Genomic DNA, 21,567 nt, shown 5'->3' on the forward strand with positions numbered 1-21,567 from the left:
ATCATTTTTGTGATTTTTTTCTATAATTTTTTCTACAGACAGAACACCATAGTATACCGACTATCTTCTTCTACAGGTTTACTACCATCTTGGAGGAAAGAAATATATAGAGGCTGAGATATCACCTAGTTTTAGGGCAATGCAAAAATTATTTATAAGGGTTTTAAAAAGATAGAAAGTCTGGTAGCATCTTAGGAATCGAGTGCAAAAATTATCTTTCTTTCTAATGGCCACGAAGCATTATTACATTATTCTAAAGGGTGGAGCAAAATTTATGAACACTCCTAAAATATTATCTATTTAGATAAAGCTTTTTCAATCGAGCACTTCTTAATCGATTTTTTTTTAAAACTTTGAAGAAGGCAATTATGATTTTACAATAATAAACATTTGCAATTAAAAGATTTAATTGCCTATATAAAAAAAAGTAAATAATAAGAAATATAGAATAGAATAATAATCGTGGTTTGTTAGATAAATAATATGGGGGCAGACAAACCCTTCTACAATATGGGGAGGGAGGGATTAACGCAAGATCGTAGTTGAAATTAAGAAGGGAAGAGGGGGAAGGGCGTATAGGGAGTTGCGAATATGTGATTTCATTATGAGGATTTTGATTTCTTATGAATTTCTTAATTTTGAATTTTTTTGCTAATTTTGTCTTTGATTCGCATATTAACTAATTTTCCTCTTTGATTCTCTTCTCGTTAATTTTTATTTCCTTTTTGCTTGGGTAGGAGGCGGGGAGTGGAATAGAAATGTCTGGAGTGATCGTTTTATCTATATGCCAGGAACTTGTATAAATAATCACATTTTCGCTGTCAGTCGTATACAACAATACTCCGAGCTAGAATACAAACCTTTCCAGTTTTCTTTTGTTAAAATTTCTATAAAAAAAGTAGATAAACCTAAACTTTTAATTCAAGGGGTCCCTAGAAGGCGCTGGTTCAGCTATGACACTGCCCAGCTACCGTGGTTATTACTTTTCTATTCTCCGCATTGACTTAGTTTACACAGATAAAACTAAGTCTTAATATTTCCAAATTTTAATATATTATTTTTAATAATCCTGTAATTTTTTTTTACAAATCAAAATAACGCTAAAAACATTTTTTAAAAGAACCTATATTATCACATCACATAAGTCGTAAAAAATCTTATTATTTTTTGTATTCGCTTATTTTACTATCTAAATACATTTTTGAAATTAAATAAATGATCGTAAATGTAGAGACAAACGCAAAAGGCAATAATATATAAAATTTTTAAAATACTTGAAACGATTTCGAAGATTGTTTCATGAGATATCCCTCTTTAATACATTGCTGCAGTGTTATAAAATAAAATAATAAATATATAATTAAGCAATAAAGCCAGGCCGCCTGCTGCAATGTTAAAAGATAAAAAAATAAATATATAATTAAGTAGTAAAGTCAAGCCGCCTACCAAATTAGCAACTTCTACAAATTGAAGACATCCAATTTTAGTATTTATCTTCAATGCGGTCAGTTGAACTTTTATAGAAAAGGATTTCAGTCTTATTGAACTGTTATCAAAAGTATAAAAAAAATATCATAAATGATTATACCATTTATAAATCGCTAGTTGTATAGTAAGTAATAAGTAATGGACGGTAAATATTTCTGCATATAATTATATCCAAATTAATTAGTATAATAATAGTATAATTGAATTACATTGGGCATGAATATAAAAATTTTGAAAACTATGACTTAATTTGAAACATTTTAAAATAAATATTTTAAAAAAAAAATTTAATAGAAATGTCTATTATTTTTCACATTTTAAAAAAAATAAAATATTTAAAAGTTAATCAATAATTTAATATTATTATAATTTAAAAAATTTAATTTAATTAGATAAATATTTTTTAAAATAATTAATTTTTTTCCACCAAAATATTATTGCTATATTAAGAATTCCAATTCCATTTTCATGTAATTACATTTACAATATTAATTATACTGTTTATTTTTTCATTATAATTTTTATTTATTTTTCTTATTATTTATAAGGTTTCCTTTTCCATTTATAAAAATCATTAAATTTAAACAGGAAAAAAAATTGGATAAAGAACCTTGTAGATTGTATGTACTACAGTTTCGGGTAGATCTTTGACAGTTGGCCGACCAAAACATGGCCGGGGAGGGTCAGGTCGAGAAAATAAAATATGACTCAGACTTAAAAATAAATAAAAAATACGGGCTTTATTAGAAAAGAAGAATTCATTATTTATAAAATATAATTTGGCAGCCATGGCCAATATATCCTCCCTGCTCATGTCTATAATATATTTTGTGTACAATCTTGTTAGGTTTTGATTAAAGGAAAAATGAATTAATTTTCCTTTTAATCAATTACCAAACAAATCTTAAAAATTCCTAAAATCGTAAGCGGAACTAAACCACTATAAAAAAAATCAAAAAACAAACGAATAAAAAACCATTATATCCGGTTCATATATTTAAATCAAAGCCAGTTGATTTCGATCTTTGGCGTTATCATGGAAAAGAATATTTAGGAAAACGAAATGAGGAGGTACGTATCCTGCTTGGATTAAACTTATAGAATCAAGGTCCTATTCGACCCCGACAGATCAAGTTCCCGATAGCATATTCGGCCTCAGATGAAATGGGATTTTTCTAAACCCAAGCTCAACCCAAATTTTTTATAATTTTTAGGCACAACCTTTTGTAGGAGTCAAATTGCAGTGGTTCTATTATGATTATCCAAAAAAAAATCAAACCATTTTAATGGATACCCGAGCTAACTTGCATAACGAACTAGAACGTAATGGTTATAAATTTTAGCATCCTGAGTATAATTGAATCATTTAAAAACAGGTTTTATTCCTTCCTTTTGCAATAATTGATTGATTGTGTTTAAAAAAAAGGAACCTCAAAATTCCGCATGCACCAACTTGAATATAAATAAATTTAAAATATTAATTATATATATACTAAAGTTTCACGCATGCACCAATTTGAACATAATTAAATTTAAAATATTAATTATATAGATGTTGAAGGGTAATTATTTAGTTTGTGTGTATGGTATTAAATATACTTTTTAATAAATTTTATATAAATATTAAAATTTAAGAGTAAAAGAGATAAAATTGTTATGTATACTGTGAGCATGTATTGGAAATATCAAAATTTAAAAATGTGATGGAAATCATATTGAATAAAATTTAAAATAGAGGTGCTTTAAGATTTTTGAATTTTAAATATGGGTTATAAATTGGTCCGAAATTTATTTTGCACACATAGCCAGGCCTGATCAAAAAACCATGGGTTGAAGGTTGAAGGGTAATTATTTAGTTTGTATATGGTATTAAATATACTTTATTAATAAATTTTATATAAATATTAAAATTTAAGAGAAGAGGTAAAATTGTTGCAATCTATACTACGAGCATTTATTAGAAATATCAAAATTTAAAAATCTGATGGAAATCATATTGGATAAAATTTAAAATGGAGGTGCTTTAAGATTTTTGAATTTTAAATATGGGTTATAGATTGGTCTGAAACTTTTTTTGCAGACATGGCAAGGCCTGATCAACCAAGGCCCATGCAACTTTCATATTATGATTGTATTTTTAAATGCATTGTGACTTTTTATATATTATTTCAGTCCTCAACTATCAAAATTATTATGGTCTTTTGCGGGTTTGAGAAAACCAAGTGGGATCTGGCTTGAGAATTTTTTTAATATTAGGCATAGGTGTAATATTTAACACAGAATATTTATATGGCCCTTAGGTAAAATCTAATTTAAATATATTTTTATTCAAAAAAATAGTATTCACTCTTAGTCTTAATAAGTGAGCTGGGTTAAAATAGACTAATGGTTTTTATAGATTTGCCTATTTCCAGGCTTGGGAAAAAATTTAAATTACTATCGGTTGGCCAGGTTTGAGAAAATTTTTTTATAAAATTATTATGGGTTGGGCTGGACTTGGAAAATATTTTTATAAATTATATTGGGCTGGGCTTGGGGAAAATTTTTCAAAATTATTATGAGCTTGGATGCTTGAGAATATTTTTATTATTAATTATAGGTCAGACATTGGCCCAAAACAAATTTTTTTGCAGGCATGGGTTTGACCTGATCAAAAAACCAAGGCCCATGAAAATCTGAATTTTGATTGTATTTTTAAGTTCATTATGATTATTTAAATATTTTATTTCAGTTCTTAACCACCAAAATTATTATGATCTTTCATTGGGCTTGGAACTTTTCATAATTAATATGGCTTTGGACTTTGCCTGGGAATTTTTTTTAATATTAAATATTAGGTATAAGTAATCAGTAATATTTAACAAATAATATTGGTATTATCAAGTAAATGCTTTAAATTTATTTAGTTTTAATGGATTAAACCTGGCATGAAGGGATGAGGGGGTAAGAAGAATAAAAATTGGATATTATTTTCAAATAACAGGTAACATGCATAAAAGTAAGAAGAAAATTTTCATTACCCGTCATTTTTGACAGGCTATCTACTAGTAATTCTATAAACAAGTAAATTATATATTTTTATTTATGAAATACATTATTATAGATTTAATATTATTTATAACAATGCTAATAATTTAATTGGTGTGGTGAGAATTTCCTTAAGCAAGTTAATAATTTTTAAGTATGAAATGAATATTCTAATTATTATCTATTAAATGGTGAAGAGCAGGTTAATAAATTTTAAGTATGAAATGAATATGCTAATTTTAATTAATTTATTAAAATGAATAATGATTAAATGGTGTGAAATATGATTATCACAATCAAAATCCTACTAACAAGTTAATAATTTTTAAGTATAAGATGAATATTCCAATTATATTATTGAATATTGATATTATTTTAAATGGTGAGAAATATGACTTTCATAATGAAAATCCTATGAACAAGTACTTTTAGGTATGAAATGAGTATTCTAATTATTCATAATTTAGTATCATATTATATTGATAATAATGATTATCACGATAAAGATCATATGAAAATTGCAAAAATTCTTTTCAATTTTATCATCTTAGGAGGAGTACAGATATTTTTGAATTCCAATCAAAAAATTTAATTTTAAGGTTTAATATACTTCAATCAAGCAGATATATTACCAAAAATCCCATCCAGTGACTATCTTTTATAAACTTAAACATTACCTCTTGGAATTTACAGACATTCGATTTCTGGAGAACTATTAAGAACATCAAGAAAAAACAAAAAAAGTAAACAAAATAATTCTTATTTTATTTGATTATATTCCTAATATTGGCAAAAGCTGCTTGATAAGAAAGATAAGATTGATAATCTCAAAACTATGCTTAAATACTTTCCAAAATCAGATGCCAATTATATGGAAATTTTATTTAATGAACTATAATAAAGAATTAAATCCTCCAATATATTCTCTGTGATTTATAAAATTTTATAATGCTATTTTTGGATATGGAACATTTCTATTTAAATTATTGAAGATAGAGTTAATTTTTTATTCTATATCCATTTTTTCAAATGTATAAAAATAAATTTTCTAATACAATTTTTTATATAGATATCTTTCTAAGCATTATTTATCAAATAAAAAAAATTTCTTTCTACGTTTTAATTTGTTGAAAATAGACCATATACATTTTTAAGAACGTTCTCCTTAACATTTAAAACATTATAGTAATTACCCGCGATACATAGATGGGAGGGTGGTATGCACTAAGTAAGATGGGGGATTCGATGAGATGGAGTATATATATACGAATATTTATTTCATCATTGAAAAAAATTATAATTTTCATTCAATATTTTTATTAAATAAATTGAAATTAAGATTTTTGCATTCTAAATTATAATAAAATATTTAAAAAATCTAAGTGTTTGACATAATTTTTCTAAGTACACATCATACATTAAACCTTTCGAACCCCGTGATGCTTTTTAAATCACTATTTTTAAATTAATTTTAAGATATTTTACGCGCCAAAATTTTTTTTAGTTTTCAATTAGTAATCTCTACTTATTATTTATATACATCAAAGGTAAAAATTGTTGTTATAATATAATATTATTAATATTTTTGTTTTTTAAAAAAAAGTAATCATTAAATAATTATCATTATGACATGACAATCATGATGAAAAAATTGGTACCATTGGGTTTTTTGTCATCAATAATGATAATATACATATTTATTTATAAATATTGAAAATCTCATATATAATATAAATTATTTTTCTATATTTTTTACCAAAATATATAAATTTTTTTTAAATGACTTCAATTCTAGTACTGTAGGGTGATATTTCTGAAGCGAAAATGATCCTGAAGATAAAGTGCTAACAATATATTTGAATTTAACATATGATGTTTTAACTGGGTTTGGGCTTGAAACTGAGGATAATGAAATACATAATAATAATGATATTATTGAGATTTCTAATAATAAATTAGTTTGGCCACATAAAGATTTGAATGGCTTTGATATTAACATTAAAAAATAATTTTTAGCAGCAGAAAAAGATACATCTCCTTTAGGATATTTCAAAATAGATGAAAATATATTAAATTTAATAAAACAAACAAATATATAATCCTTTCAAAAATCAGGAAAATCTAAATACAAATCATCAAGAAATTGAACAATTTCTGGCAGGCGCGTAGCTAGCGGGGTAGCAAAATTTTCTGAAAAATATAAAAAGGCTTAGGCGAGTAGCCAGCGTAAGGGGGGTGGAGTTTTGATAAAATATAAAAGGGCTTCATGAATTGTGAATAAGTATTTTATTTCAAATAGGTTATATTCTATTCTAAATATTAGCTAAATATCAAAATTAGTTTATATATCTATTTCTTGTATATAAATATTTTATTTCAAGAAAATTTAAAGTTAATTTTCTTACATTTTTCAAACCTTAAACACTAATAGATATAGATATAAGATTTTATCAACCAAAAAATTTATTTAAAAATTTCTAGTGTATAAAATGTTCAGATATCCGAATAGTCAGAATTTGCTGACTACAATTATTTCTAAGACTTCTTTTGCTTCAGAAAAAATGAAACTGCAAAAAGTCTGCACGAAGATGGAGGAGCCTTCGACATCAATCTGTTAAAGCATTTTTGGATCTAGAATCTATTTTGTATGACCTTGAGGAAATATCAGAATCATTTGAAGCTGATATATTATTAATATGACTTCCGATTTTTTAATTAAAATATATTAATAAATTTATTGTACAATAATTTTATGAAATATTTTTCAAAAAAAAAGATTTGGCTGAAGTTATTCGTGAATATTATTATTTTATAAATTAGAAGACCGAGAGATAATATCGACCAGGAATTTCTCGAAATTTATGTAATTGCTGAGTTGAAAGCGAAATTATATGATTTTGAAATTCACAAGCCTAGACTTTATAGACAAACATATCGTTCCAATATTAACGTGGAATCAATGAGGATCAATATAAAATAACCTTTTTTATTCCACTTTTAGATTTAATCTTGACTCAAATCAATGAACGATTTGTGATTTATCAAAAAATTAAATATTTAGCTATATTTTATTGAAAGAATATAAAATGTGAACCCGAACCCTTTTTAAAAGTGAAGGGTCCAAGGGTTCTAGGTGTCATAAAAAAATTTAAAAATAAAATTATTTATTTAAAAAATAATATAAATTTTATTAACTTTTTTTGTGGAAAATCGGGTTCGGGCCGGGCCTAATATTTTTAAATAAATTTCGGGTCGGATCGGACCTTGGAAATTTTATTAAATATATCTAAATTTATCAATTTTATATTAAGTATTTTATGTAAAATAAAAAATTTTGATTTAATTTATTGAAACTAAACGCTATATAACTTATGTCTTTTATTTTAAGTAATTATAAAAATTAATTTCTATATTTAAATAAATTCGGGCCTGGCCGGGCAGGTAAATTTTTTTAAAATATATTTCGGGTTCGGCCTGGCAAAACTTTTTTTAAAAAAAATTTCGGACCGGGCTTGAAAAATTAGGCCCGATGCAGATCACTAATTGATATCATAAATTATTCTAGTATAATAAATGTAAATTTATTAATATACTATGTTATAGAAATAAGTTGATTATTTTGAAAGTGAATTATTTTGTAGTACAAGTAATAATATTTTAATTTAAATGACAACATGTTGGTCCTCAATTTGTAAGATGCTAGAACGATTATTAAGTTTGAAAGATTTCTGTAATAATTTTATTATAGGAGCATGTGAAATCATTTTGTCGGAAGATGATTGGTGCCAAATAAAGGACCTTACTAGTGTATTAGTTCCTTTAAAAATAACAATATTAAGATTACAATCAGAACAATTATGTTTATTTGATTTTAAGGCATATGGATTAGATGCCGATTAGATTTAGAGAAATTTACAGTCTTTTTTGTACGAAATATTAGAAAACATGAAAATTCAAGAGCAACAATATTTGCAAAATAGTGTTGTATACGCTTCTATATATTTAGACCCTCGATATCAAGTTTTATTGAGTATTGAGCAAAAACAAATGGCTAAAGACCATCTTAAGGATTTATGGCATAAGCAAAACTCCATTATTTACAATATATTAGAGGCTACGACAATACCTATTGGTTGTAGTGATAATAATAATGATGGCAACATTGATGGTCTTAAAATTTTACTTTTAGATAGAGAAAAAAAATCAAATTATCATCAGATAGAAAGGAGGATCAAAAAATGCCTATTGCATCTTTAATAGTAAAGTTCTCAGAAGTTAAGAGAATAAATAAGGATATAAATATTTTAAAATTGTGGGAAGAAAATTCTTCAATATATCCAGAATTATATATCTTATCTAGAATCTTCATGAATGTACTGGCGACACAAGTACAATATTTATAAAAACTATCTATTTTAGGTATGGGTAGAACGTGAATTTTCATCCTTGAAATATATTTTGTCTATATTTTACGTGGAAATCTCAAGGGTGATATTTTAGAAGATATTATGATTGTGCGAGAATAAAACATTTAAAATATAAATTATTTCATTTTTAAATTTTTCATGTAAATTAAGAATATGTATATATTAAAGTATAATATTAAATGAATGAAAAAAAAATCTTATTTGAGTCATTATTTTTATGTTCCCTGAACTCGAATCCTGGACCCGGGTCCTTTCAAATTTTATTCCTGTACCCGGACCTGGACCCTTTTTTTGTGTCGAAGGGTTCACATCCCTGATATAAAGGTATCTAAAGGCCAATTAATTTCAGAATTTAAATTGTATGAAGGATTCATTTTTTAATCCTCCAGAAATACAGTGGAAGCATTGTATACTTTAAAATATATTTTATAAGTTTTCAAAATATATTAAAATTACTGTATATTTTGACAATGATACCAATTAGTGCAAGCACTAATGAGGGGACCTTTTCTTCATTAAAGAGAATAAAAACTTATATCAAAAGTATGTCATCTTAAAATTGATTGAATAGACTAGCTTTACTCATAGAAATTTCCCCAACACAAAACAAATTATTAAAAAATTGGCACAATTGCAAAGAAGATTAAATTTTTATTTATGACCGATATATTGACTAACTTTTTAAATCATATAAAATGTTTAATTTTATATTTTATTGTGATTTACATACCGGCTTATATAGATATTTTTTAACCGTACTTAATATTTTTTATTTCCAAATATTTTATTATTTGTTTCGAAATTATCATATTTGATCTAATAAATTTTGTATGATGATTAGTTCTAATACATTTTAATGATTCAAAAAAAATTATTTCAATATAAAAAAATTGCCCCCCCCTCCCCCCGTAGAAAATTCCTGATTACGCACCTGATTTCTGGGAATTCATCTCTACATAGTATAAAAATGCCAAAAATTCGACAATATTGGACCTTGGAGACAACTATTCCCTAAATTGCACAATGTATGAGTAAGAATAGAATGTTAGGATTAAGAAAATATTTCCATATAAATGACCCCAAATTATACAATGTATGAGTAAGAATAGATTGTTAGGATTAAGAAAATATTTTCAATAGTAATCCCCAATTATGACAAAAATTTTAAAATAAGGCCATTTACAGATGCACTGAAGGCAAGCTTCAGTAAGATTGAATTGGAGAAAAATATATCTATTGATGAAATATTCCCCTTCAAAATAAAGCAATATATATGTTCAAAGTCATACAAATGGGGGATAAAATTTTCACGTTATGTAGATCCTTGGGAATTCTACATGACTTCAAAATATATCTAAGAAAATCAATAACACAATAAAGGTTTGGGGAAAAGTAGAATATAAATTAGACATATATAATTAAACCTCAATTTTAAAAATAATTTTTATTGCATCAATTATTAATATATAATATAAATAAAAGTGTAAGAAATATATATAGTCTAAAAATATTTTTTTTCAAATGAATAATTTAGACAAATTAGGGAAGGAGAAAGCGAAAGAATCTATAATTTCGTCAATATTTAATATCTAATAAATGGTTGAATTATTAAAAAAAGAATCTTTCATGGTATTACGAAGTCTTGTTTTAATTTGTTTAATTTTATTTATTACCCTTTCGGCAGTACACAAGGTAGTAGGAATATAAAATTGATATAGAGAAAAATTAGAAAGTAAACCATAAGGTAACATCAACAAATAGTTTTTCCGGTCTGAATGATAGGTCTTAGAATCAGCAGCATCAGAGGAAGAAGCTAAACGTTGTATTGATATAAATGTTTTAATAAATACATTTCAATTCTCAGAATTTGAAAAGTCTTTAGATTCTTTAATCTCCAGGTTGTAATAATTACATGCTCCTTTTTTAGCCATCATATAAATATTTCGAAACTTTGATATTTCTTTAAAAACTTGACTCGAATTCAAATGTTAAAACTCACAGATATCCTCGATATCATTTTTAACAAATGCCTTTTCCGCCATTCCCTATGATGTAAAAAAATGATGTTTGATTTAAAAATATCATGGATTCATCATTAAATCTTTCATGAAACTGCATTATTATCAAATCTGCAGAATCAAATATACTGGTTTTAAAACTCAAATTTAGATTGTAATGTTTGAAGCCTAGAACTTTCAAAATCAAAAGGTGGATTTCTCACCTTCATAAAATATTGTTCATTTGGAAAAATATTAAAATTCAGTGTCATTATTTGATAAGATTAAAAAATGATCAATACTTCTCAAAATTAAGGGCAATCTCTTGCCAATTAAATTTGATTTATTGCAAACCTTATAACCTTCAACGTGGTTTGCAATTTTGTACAAAGTTTGTTATCAAAACAATATTTTATCCAAAACACAAAGTGATAAAATTAAATTTTTATATTCTAAAATCTATAACACTAGCCGATAGAAAAAAAAGTACCCCCCTCACCCGTTATATTAACTCATTTTAGGAAGTCGGGTAAATTATTAAATTATCATGACCAGGTTTTTATACTCTTCATTACATTTTCTTTAAATTAAAAAAAAAGAAAAGAATAGTAGGTGTCCTATAATCACAGATATGTCGCTAGGGGAAAAAAATTCTCTGAGAAAGTTTTTTTTAAACATGTCTAATGATAAGGGTTAGCTAACGTCAAAGCATAATAAATAAGGTGATCATAAATTTTAATTCATGGATATTATAAATTATATATTATATAAAATTGAAAATCTAAAAAAAAACATGAATAGTATTGCGTGGTTATAATATTTTCACGGTCATCTGCATCATATCATAACATTTATGTTAAGTAGTATCTCAAAAAAAATCATCGCATAATATTATAATATTTTCGATGTTCCTAAACATTTTAGTAATGATTCAAATCAAATATTTTTATGTTTTATTCATTATTCTTTCTTTTCATATAAATTCCATTTTTTTATAGTTTTACAATGAGATGTGCATATATAATAAATACGGTTATAAACTTATTTTTACTGTGATGAGAAAAAGATAACGTAAAATCAATTTGTGTTTTAGCATAATTTTATTATTATTTAAAGAATGAAGATTTAATACTCGATGTCTACCCTAATTAATTAAACGTTAAAAATGTTATACTTTAACAAAAATTGTTTTTGATCTAAATTTATCTTTTCTTTGTGAAACAATTTGACAAACCAAGTTTTAAAACTTGGAATAATAAAAAATAATTCTAGCTAATTATAGGAATTATATTAGTGTTACAGGCAAGTAGTGTCACTAGGGAGAATGGGCATAGGCTTAAGCCCTTGAAAAATAAATCATTATGAAAATCTAAAAAAGTAATTTTTTAAAAAAATTTGAGCCCCCTAGATTATAAGGGCTAGTGTCGCCACTGCCACGGGCTTAATTTTTTTATTATACAATCAAGTCAATAATATGATAAAACCCATTAAATTTAAATAATGAGTTTTTAAAAAAAATTATTTAATTTTCCTTGAAATAGTGTGGAAGATTGTATCAAAATGCAGATAGCGTTTTACTAGTAAAATTGAAGATGATATCTAAGAAAGATTTAATGTAGCAAAGATGTTTCTACAACTGAATCATCAGCAAATTAACGACTCACCCAGATCCTCTACTCTTTCAGGGTATCGATCTTTGGAAGCCCTCTTCCCTAGTCAATCCTCCTTCACGTCATTGGAGAGAGATTAGGATTTACACTTGGTTGACAACTATGTTGCATTTCTTAAATCGAAAAGTCAACCTGTGGAAAATTCCCTTTTCTTTTCAGCTTCATCGAGAAACGGTTGTGAATTTCTAAAAGCCATCCCTTCAAGTAATTTTGATTTACAACTTACAAACGATGAGCTACGGCATGCCAATGGTTATACGATACTTATGTTTATTTACACAGACTCCTGTTGACTCAAAATGTCGCCACAACCTATATTGCAAACGATGTAGAGGTAGATTTCTAAGATATAAAAAATGTAATGACACTATATATCGTGCCTTGAAATCTGCATTCCTTCAACCCTTGAGCTGGCTGAAATTTGTAACGCAGATGGTAAACGTTCTGATGGTTTATCCAAGATTCCATGGAATGGAATTTTTCCTCGGGAGTTGCACTCTCCAACTTATACCAATAGGCTATTGTCGACACAGAAAGAAGTAAATCTGCCAAATATTCTTCTGTTTTACCTCCCAGTCATTTATTCATACCAATAAATACTACAAAGCCAACTTCTTTTGGCATGGATATTATTCTAATTATCGCGTTTTTTTTAAAATAAATGGGCAAAAAGTTGTCAATGTATTAGTAAAACATAGGAATGCCAAAATTTGTGATTTTTTTTGATTTAAATCGCTATCTAAACTAAATACTAATATTTCTTTTAGAGACGTTACAGATTTAGATTGAAAAATATACATCATAATTTTTTTACCTTAGTATTACCATATTTTATAAGTAAAAAGTTAATGCTTCAGGAAATCCGGTCAGAAAATTATTGAAAAATCATGAGGTAATTTGATATTTTGTCAAATGAAAATGCGACTTCCAATAAAAAATTCGATATGGGCAAACTCTTTATATAAGTTTAACTAGTCGATATCAGTGAGTCGGAAATTATTTATTTTCTAAAACGAATACTATTAAGAATATCCTTAAATAAAACTGTTAAACCAAAACTAAAATTTTATTTTTTTGACTAATAAAATAATGGTGGTTTTTATTATTTTAATTTTAGCTACTGTTATTTCCCAATTGGGTGCCCTGATGCATTTGCCAAATAATATTCGTTACTACCCTTAATTTAAAGGCTAGTTTTTAAATGATATTATGATAAATACGATTTAATTAACCTTTTCTGAGGATAAATCAATTGTTTATAACAAAATATTACACAGGTCAAATAAGCAATCTAAAATCATTTTTAAAACGTTTGGTTATTTTATTTGACAAAATTAATTATATTATATCTAAATTAGATTAGTTTCTTATTATAGTTATTCATAACCCACCATCCTGAAAATCAACATTATTATAATACTTTCGCCGACTTCTTATCCTATCTTTTAATCCCTAAATATGTTTCAAATTTAACAAACAATGAAACAGAAGTGGCAAAGGAACGTGGTTAATTTTATATCTCCAACCTATTTTTACTAAATTAGAAGTCTTTACTGGATTGAAACCCCTTATATTTCACTACTAGAACCCTTAGGAGAGTTTACTACATCCCTAAATTTAACAAACTAATTTCATTTTAGAATATTAAATAATTTCTCACTACATTTTAGATTATAATTATACAATTAATTATGTTAAAAATTGAAACAAATTTCTTAAAATTTCTAGAATTGTTAAATTATATATTTTTCTTAAATTCCGTTATGTAAAAATTACTTATATTTTATTGAAATTATATATATTTATTATTTTTATAAATACAGTATTTTTTTAAAATGTATATTTACGCTAAATTAAATATTTTAATATACTAGATTTAATATATTTTTAAGTTGTACATGTAAACTATTTGTATATATTGGATAAGTATTCTGTATTATTTACTTTTATATTTGTAATTGATGTACAAAATAAATCAAGTATTTTTTTTAACCTAATATGTAATGTATTCGTACCAGTACAAATTAGTACTTTTCATATAAATTTAATCAGACTGATATTTTAAAGGGTGATTTATATCGTGATTTAAATCAAATTGATTTTTATTAGCCAACTAGCAAAATAATAGATTTTTATGCTAATGATAACTGTTCGCTGCCTTTAGTTAAAAAAAAATATAAGTTAAATAATTTCAAAAATGAGTAAAAAATTAATAAATATATCCGCTAGATGGCGTCTTAAATGTATAATTAATATTATTTTTATATGATTATAAATTTGCCAAAATTCACATGTATTTTATATTTGGATTTTATAAAACTAATAAAGAATAATGTAAATTCATAAGATTTTTGCTGCATTATGATTAAAGTGTTCTAACTCATTTAACGTCAAAATTACATTACAAAATCTCTTTAAATTCAATAAACCTCAAATAATTTTTATTATTACCAATCATATCTATTTAATATTATTCATATAAATCGTTAAATTTCTTTAGGACTCTTAATTCCTGTCACCCATACTTTTTTATGATTCGCCAGGTAATTAGTTAGATTTCGTAAATCTTGAGCAATCTCATCCTTTTATTTTTTATATGGGGCGGGGGAGGTTACTTTTACATTTACCTCCAATTTCAAGTCTCGCATTCCACTCCTCCCCTTTCAACATAATGAAACCTATGCAGCCTACTTTCTTTCAACTTAATCTGAAATGGAACGAGCGTCTTCATTTTGTTATACCTAACCTATAAATTTCCCTTCTAACTTTTGTTAAGCCCAGAATTTGGCTTCCTTAAATAAAGCCGGGCTACGAACCAACGAGTGTATCTTGTTTTTTACTAGTCTTAGGGCCTTTTAATAAGAGCTCATAACTCTTCATTTTCAACAGGATATTTTTGTCCTTCGTAAATCCCTATTTAATTTGGCATCGCTCTGTAAAGCTTTCAATCATTGACTTGAAGCTAACGACTGTACCACAATAATGATCAAACTAAGAAACCAAATATGCCTTTACGTTTATACTAAATTATATCTCATTTTTTGTAAAATTCAAGAAGTCATTCTTTTTAAAAAAATATTTGTTATTGAAATGTTGGAGATAATTTTATGCTTCTTGTACTAATTAATTATCGTTTATTAAACTCCACACTATCACAAATTATATCGTCAGTATCATTTAGCCCGACTATTAACTCTTTGAAAAATTACGGGAAAATGAAGACAATTCATGTTGTAATATTTCACTGAATTTTCCAATCGTGAAGCTTTCTTTAAACATTTTTCAGAAATACCTTCGATATTAATTTCATCAAAATGTTTCGGGCAATAATTGCACATTCTTTACAAGCTCTTTATTCAACAGAAATCGTCTGGTTAAACTATTTATAATTTGATCGATTATAGCATCAAATACCTAAACACTGTTTAATATAGGTTAATCGGATTGTGGGTATTCATTTTTACTTCATCGCTGTGCATCCTTCTCGTTAGACCTATTCTGTTGATTTTAAATCAAGAATACTTTCAATAAATTTGTTGTCATTTTTAGAACTTTATTTTGAATAGATGAGAAGGATATAAATGAATACATAAGACTTATTCAATCATTTTTAAGCTGATAAAATATTTAAATGTTTGATTTAACATTTTTTGCAAATTCTCAATCAAGGTTAGCTACTGATGAGGTATCAAATTTTTCATTATATATTGTAGCGCACATATAGCGGTCAGGAGTAGGATATCTTTTCGTCAAGATCAGCTAATGTCTTGAGTATTATATATAAATCAAATCGTTTTCTACCTAACTACATTTTTTATTAAATTCCTATTACCTTGAACATCATGGATAACTTTATTAACAGTTGTCATTGACTTAAATTTTTTTGAGAACCTCCTCACTTAGATTTTGATTTATCGGAAAAATTCAGGTTTCCTTTTCTACTAACTGAAAACAACCTTCTATAACTGTCTTTCAGTATTTTATCATCATTTAATATAATTCATATCATTTCAAAGAAATTCCAATAATTTAGATTCTCATTTCAAAATTATTGATTGTTTCATTGTCGCCTGATCTTACGTAGAATAAGTTTTGTTCGCCTAAAAACTTTATTTCTCAAATATTTGTTTTGTTATATGGATATTCTATTGATTCTTTTCATTTTATTATTTTAAAGCTAATTGAATTATATTTCTATAATGAATTATAAGATAATGTATAAAAATATAAATTATCAAAACTTAACTTTCATTTAAGCGCAAAAGCATTTTTTTTTGAAATAGAAAAAAACTTAATAAATAGAAATATCTAAATGATAATCCTCAAGATGTACTGATATGATCGTCTCCGTGACAAAAAATTTGTTGGAAAAAAATCCCTCTCCAAAATTTACCCCTACCCATATCGCGGCTGATATATAGTGTTTATTTTTTCTTAACTAATCAAATACTTACACCGTACCCCTCTTCAGAAAAATTGGAGCAAACCCAATCCACTTCATGTAGTAACCCTTTAACTTTAAATATTAAGAGAAAAGTCATAATTAATATGATAAAAATATACATTTCATAGTTTATTTTCTGATAGGCCTCAAAAATTGGCATTTCCTCATGGCCACGTGGGTAAAATTCCAAACTTGATCATATGGCCAGTCCGCCCCTGTGAACACATCTTCGGAATTTAAAACGGGTTTAAATTTTATATTGGCTCAAAATCGATTAAAATGTGAGATATAACCTATCAAAAGCTTAAAATTCGGAGACATGATATCAACTAATTTTGTGATTGGCTTTTAGCTTAGTTAGTATTATTTTATAATATCATTCAATCCTTATTTATGATATTCCGGGAATCTTCCCTAAGTTTCATTAATAATAGTATTAATGAATGTATATTATAAAATAATATTAATTATTTATGATTTTTACTAGAATCCGTGAATATTTGTTTTGGATATTTTTCTTTTAAAATATTTATACAAAAAAAATGATACATATTTTATTTTAATTTTTCGATATGAATAACAGCGCAATAAATCTTTTTTATTGTTTCCCGTTTGATATTTTTCAGTTTTTCGAGTGTTTTCGAGTCCAAAAATATTATCATTTGCAATATTTCGCGGGTTGTTTATTTAAATTTCTGGTCCATCGAGAAATGTTATAGTTGCTTATATACCAAATTTATATTTCTATGCTATGCATTGCAATATTTTGTTTATATATGGAAATTTGAAAGTATAAATTATTGATGGAAACATTAATTTCTATCTTATCCTAAAGACATGGAATGTTAATTATATTTATCAGAATTTTTTGATTTAAATCAGAATTTTTTTTAACCAAAGCTTTAAAAGTAATAATACTTCATATTTATTTAAATATGATTAAATTTTTAACATTTAACAAATATAGGAAAAATTTACAATTTGAAAAGATAGTTTAATTATTAAAATACAAAAAGAATTTTACAAGCGTAATTTAGTTATGGATAGTGCAACATGTTGAAGATGAGGAATATTATTAGCAGAGTTGTTAAAGTATCTAGATACTTAATATGGTGTATCTGTATCTAGATATACTTATAAAAAGGATATATATCTCGATACTATTTTGGAGGTATATTTAACTGATTTCGATACTTTTTAAGATACATTTTGATATACTTTTATTTAACGCTTTTTTATATTAAAAATAAAAATATTTGAAATGCAAAATTCATTTTATTTCATATGTGTTATATATGTATGTATATGATATTTGATGATTGACATGTTGAACAGTAATAATAAATATTCGAGTTGCTTAACACTGACGACGGGTTGATATCAAGAAATAATTAAGACAATAATGGAAATAATATATATTGATTAAAATTATGTACCTAGTTCTGGATTAGTAAATACATTAAATTGATTATGATACTTATATTAATTGAATAATTGTTAATTTAAACTTTTAAATATTATGAATACAATTAACTTAGAATCAGTGAAATAGTTATTGGGTTATACTTAACTCATGTAGAGGCGATTTTTAGGTTAAGAAGAGTAACAGAGGAGGAAGTAAGCTTAACGTTTTAATGGCTTATTTTGGTTTGAAGAGACTAGGTGACCTGGAGAGATATATATATTCTCAAAGAAATTGATAGAATTGAATTATAAGGATGTTGTAGAGGCTACAAATAAGCTATTTAAGAAGAATAATATATTGTTCTATAACCTAATGAAATTCATTAGATGCAGACGAGGAACAAATGAACAAATAATGCAATTTTTAGTCAACTTAAAAAGTAGTGTAAACTTTGTCAGTATACAGATAATATTGATGAAAAAATACAAGACCAATTTTTTAGCAAGCATTGATCTAAGTTGAATAGAAAGTTAGGAGTCGGAGGGTAAAAACATAGAAGAATTAATTATTACATTTACTCAAATATTAGAATTGGCATTACTTATTGGGAGGGCAGACAAGGAGATAATCCAAGATCCAAGGGAAATATATAGTTAATAATTAGCCCAATAAACAAAATAATCAGAATAGCAGAAAACAAGGTTAGAATGATAATTATCACGGTAAAGAAAATAGATGCACACAATGTAATTTTCAACATGGAGAAAATAATAAATATCGGAACATCAATCGTTACATTTTTGAGAATCGAGTAGTGAATTTTATTTTTTGAGTAAATACTAAGAAGTAATGTTAAAAAGTTTAGAGTGCAATTTTATTTTTAATTATTAAATAATTTTAGCCGAATTTTTAGACCAAACATCTAACAATGTGTATCGTCTTTTATTTGTAATTTTATTTTGGAACAATGATAACCTCATTTTTCTAAATTTTATCCAAAATCAAATTTTATAGATTTACAAGTATTTCTTTTTTTTATAACGAGAAAAGTAAGAGTATCATATTATTCATAAAAAATATCATATTCCAAAATATAAAATATATTTTGCTTTTGTTAGATTTTACAGATTATGAGATGAGTTATCATGCATATATTAGGGTTCGTAACTTGGCACTTTGAAACGCGACACTTTATCACTTTAACATTTCATTACTCCGTCACTTAATCACTCTCTCATTTTGATAACTCGTTACTTCGTAACGTGATACTAAAACCATCGGACCTAAGAATTTTTTTCAAAACCCGAGTCTGATCAGAGTTCGGCCTGAGTGTTAAAGTATAGAAGCGAAAAAGTGTAGGGGTGATAAAGTGTCGGAGTGATAAAGTATCGGCCTGAAAAGCGTCGGAGTGATAAAATATCAGTTGTGCCCTGTTACCAAGTAGCGCCAGGTATTTTTAGATAACTCTCTTTAAGTCTTGCACTTTGTGAGATTAAAGCTTAGTATGAGTTAAAAAATTGAATGAGATTATATTATAGTATATTTAAATATATAGTATTCTATTATATAATATATAAATTTAAAGAGATTTATATAAAAAAAATAATTCAAAAAAAAATTAGATAATGTTGTAAATTATCCTTACATGAAAAAAACAGAGGATAGGAAGTGAGAGAGAAGATCAGTAATTCGATTCCTGACGGTTTCGAGATCGATTTTTCTGATATAAACCTACTCGAGTGGGTATGGATAGCAGGGACGTCTACCATCGATGAGGGGGGGGTGGGGGGTAAAGGGTAGTTTTGATTTGGATTTACTTTTTTGCTATTTTTTATTTGGTAGAAAAGGATAAGATATAAATGAGGCGGGGGTCATTGGCTTAGTGAGATCTAGAAGTCCTTGAGAGGTGAGGTTAATATATTTTAAAAAATTGTGTCATTGCGTTTTATTAGAATTTAGGCATTATTTAGTAATTTGCTATATGTTGATATATTATATTTTCATCACCCACATTTTCAAAGTCATAAATTTAATATAGTAAATATCCTTTCCTTTTGGTAAATAAATTCAACCGGGTTTTTTCAGTGATAGAACATTTTGTAAAATTTCCGCATCATAATATTGCCATTATTTTATATTTTAAAAAAAATCACTATAACTTTATTACTTCATTATCGAAATTAAAATTTAGACAAGAAAAAAAATATCCCATAATTAACATACTAACTTAAGGGATAAGAAAATTCCATGATAGAATTAATAGCATAAAATGATATTAAAATTAGTTAAAACGTATGAATCGAATAAATTTAAACCAGATTAAGCTTAAACATTTATCATTAAAAAAATTATTAGAATTTTGGTATAGTGCGAAAATAAAGGGATTTTTTTTCTTTTAAAACTATAAATATTGATCATCAAACTACTTTTTTTTCGAAAATAAATAACAGGTCCTTGTAAAAATTAGTTTTATAGGCATTTTTATTTTGTTTAAAAAAATATATGAATAAAATGGGAAATAATTTATAAAATTAAAAATTAAAAAAAATATTGACAATTTTACATCTTCACAATAATTAATAAGTATAATATAACTTGTATCAATATATTAAAAGAGGAAAAAAAGGAAGAAGGGATTTATAAAGTAAATATTAACGCTTGAGGGAAATTTCCCTCTTTCCCCATTGATTATGCGCCTAATTCCTGGGTCAAAGAAAATTTGATTGGATCAATCCTAACTCGCCTAATGTAAACTATTTCCCATGTATTATCAGTAAGATTAATGGTGGGGGGGGGGGGGGGGAAGGTCGGAAAAATTAAAAATATTATACATTAGTGAAACTTCAAAGAAGAAAAAAAATTAAGATCTCCGAGGATTTATCTTTCTATAAATTAATTTATTCAAATAATTTCATTGATCTTGTCTTGACTTCATATCATTTAACATATACTTATTCCTTAAAATTAACTTTTAAAATAATCAGTGAATCAAAAAAAAATTTATATGAAGAAATATATTAATAATCGAATCAAATCGCGTTTCTAAATAAAATAAATATGCTAGTCTCAAGGGACTTAAAATTTAAAACTTTAAACCGAGAAGCCCGAA

At 25.9% G+C, this 21,567-nt stretch overlaps 1 protein-coding gene across 5 annotated transcripts in view; it reads right to left on the minus strand.

The window, feature by feature from the left end:
- LOC135922514 (uncharacterized) overlaps positions 1 to 21,567 on the minus strand; it is a 60,666-nt gene that overhangs the window by 21,457 nt on the left and 17,642 nt on the right. For 3 of the 5 annotated variants that reach the window (XM_065456878.1, XM_065456877.1, XM_065456876.1), the window contains exon 2: positions 1,275 to 1,325. In XM_065456878.1, coding sequence (XP_065312950.1) covers positions 1,275 to 1,325 — 51 coding nt within the window. Of the gene's footprint in view, positions 1 to 1,274; positions 1,326 to 1,446; positions 1,531 to 17,172; positions 17,192 to 21,567 lie in introns of those variants that run through there. The other 2 variants (XM_065456879.1, XM_065456880.1) reach the window with 2 other exon arrangements.

The sequence above is a fragment of the Gordionus sp. m RMFG-2023 genome, chromosome 1 (assembly GCF_954871325.1).
Source record: "Gordionus sp. m RMFG-2023 chromosome 1, tfGorSpeb1-WG-v2, whole genome shotgun sequence".
Lineage (NCBI taxonomy): Eukaryota > Metazoa > Nematomorpha > Gordioida > Chordodea > Parachordodidae > Gordionus > Gordionus sp. m RMFG-2023.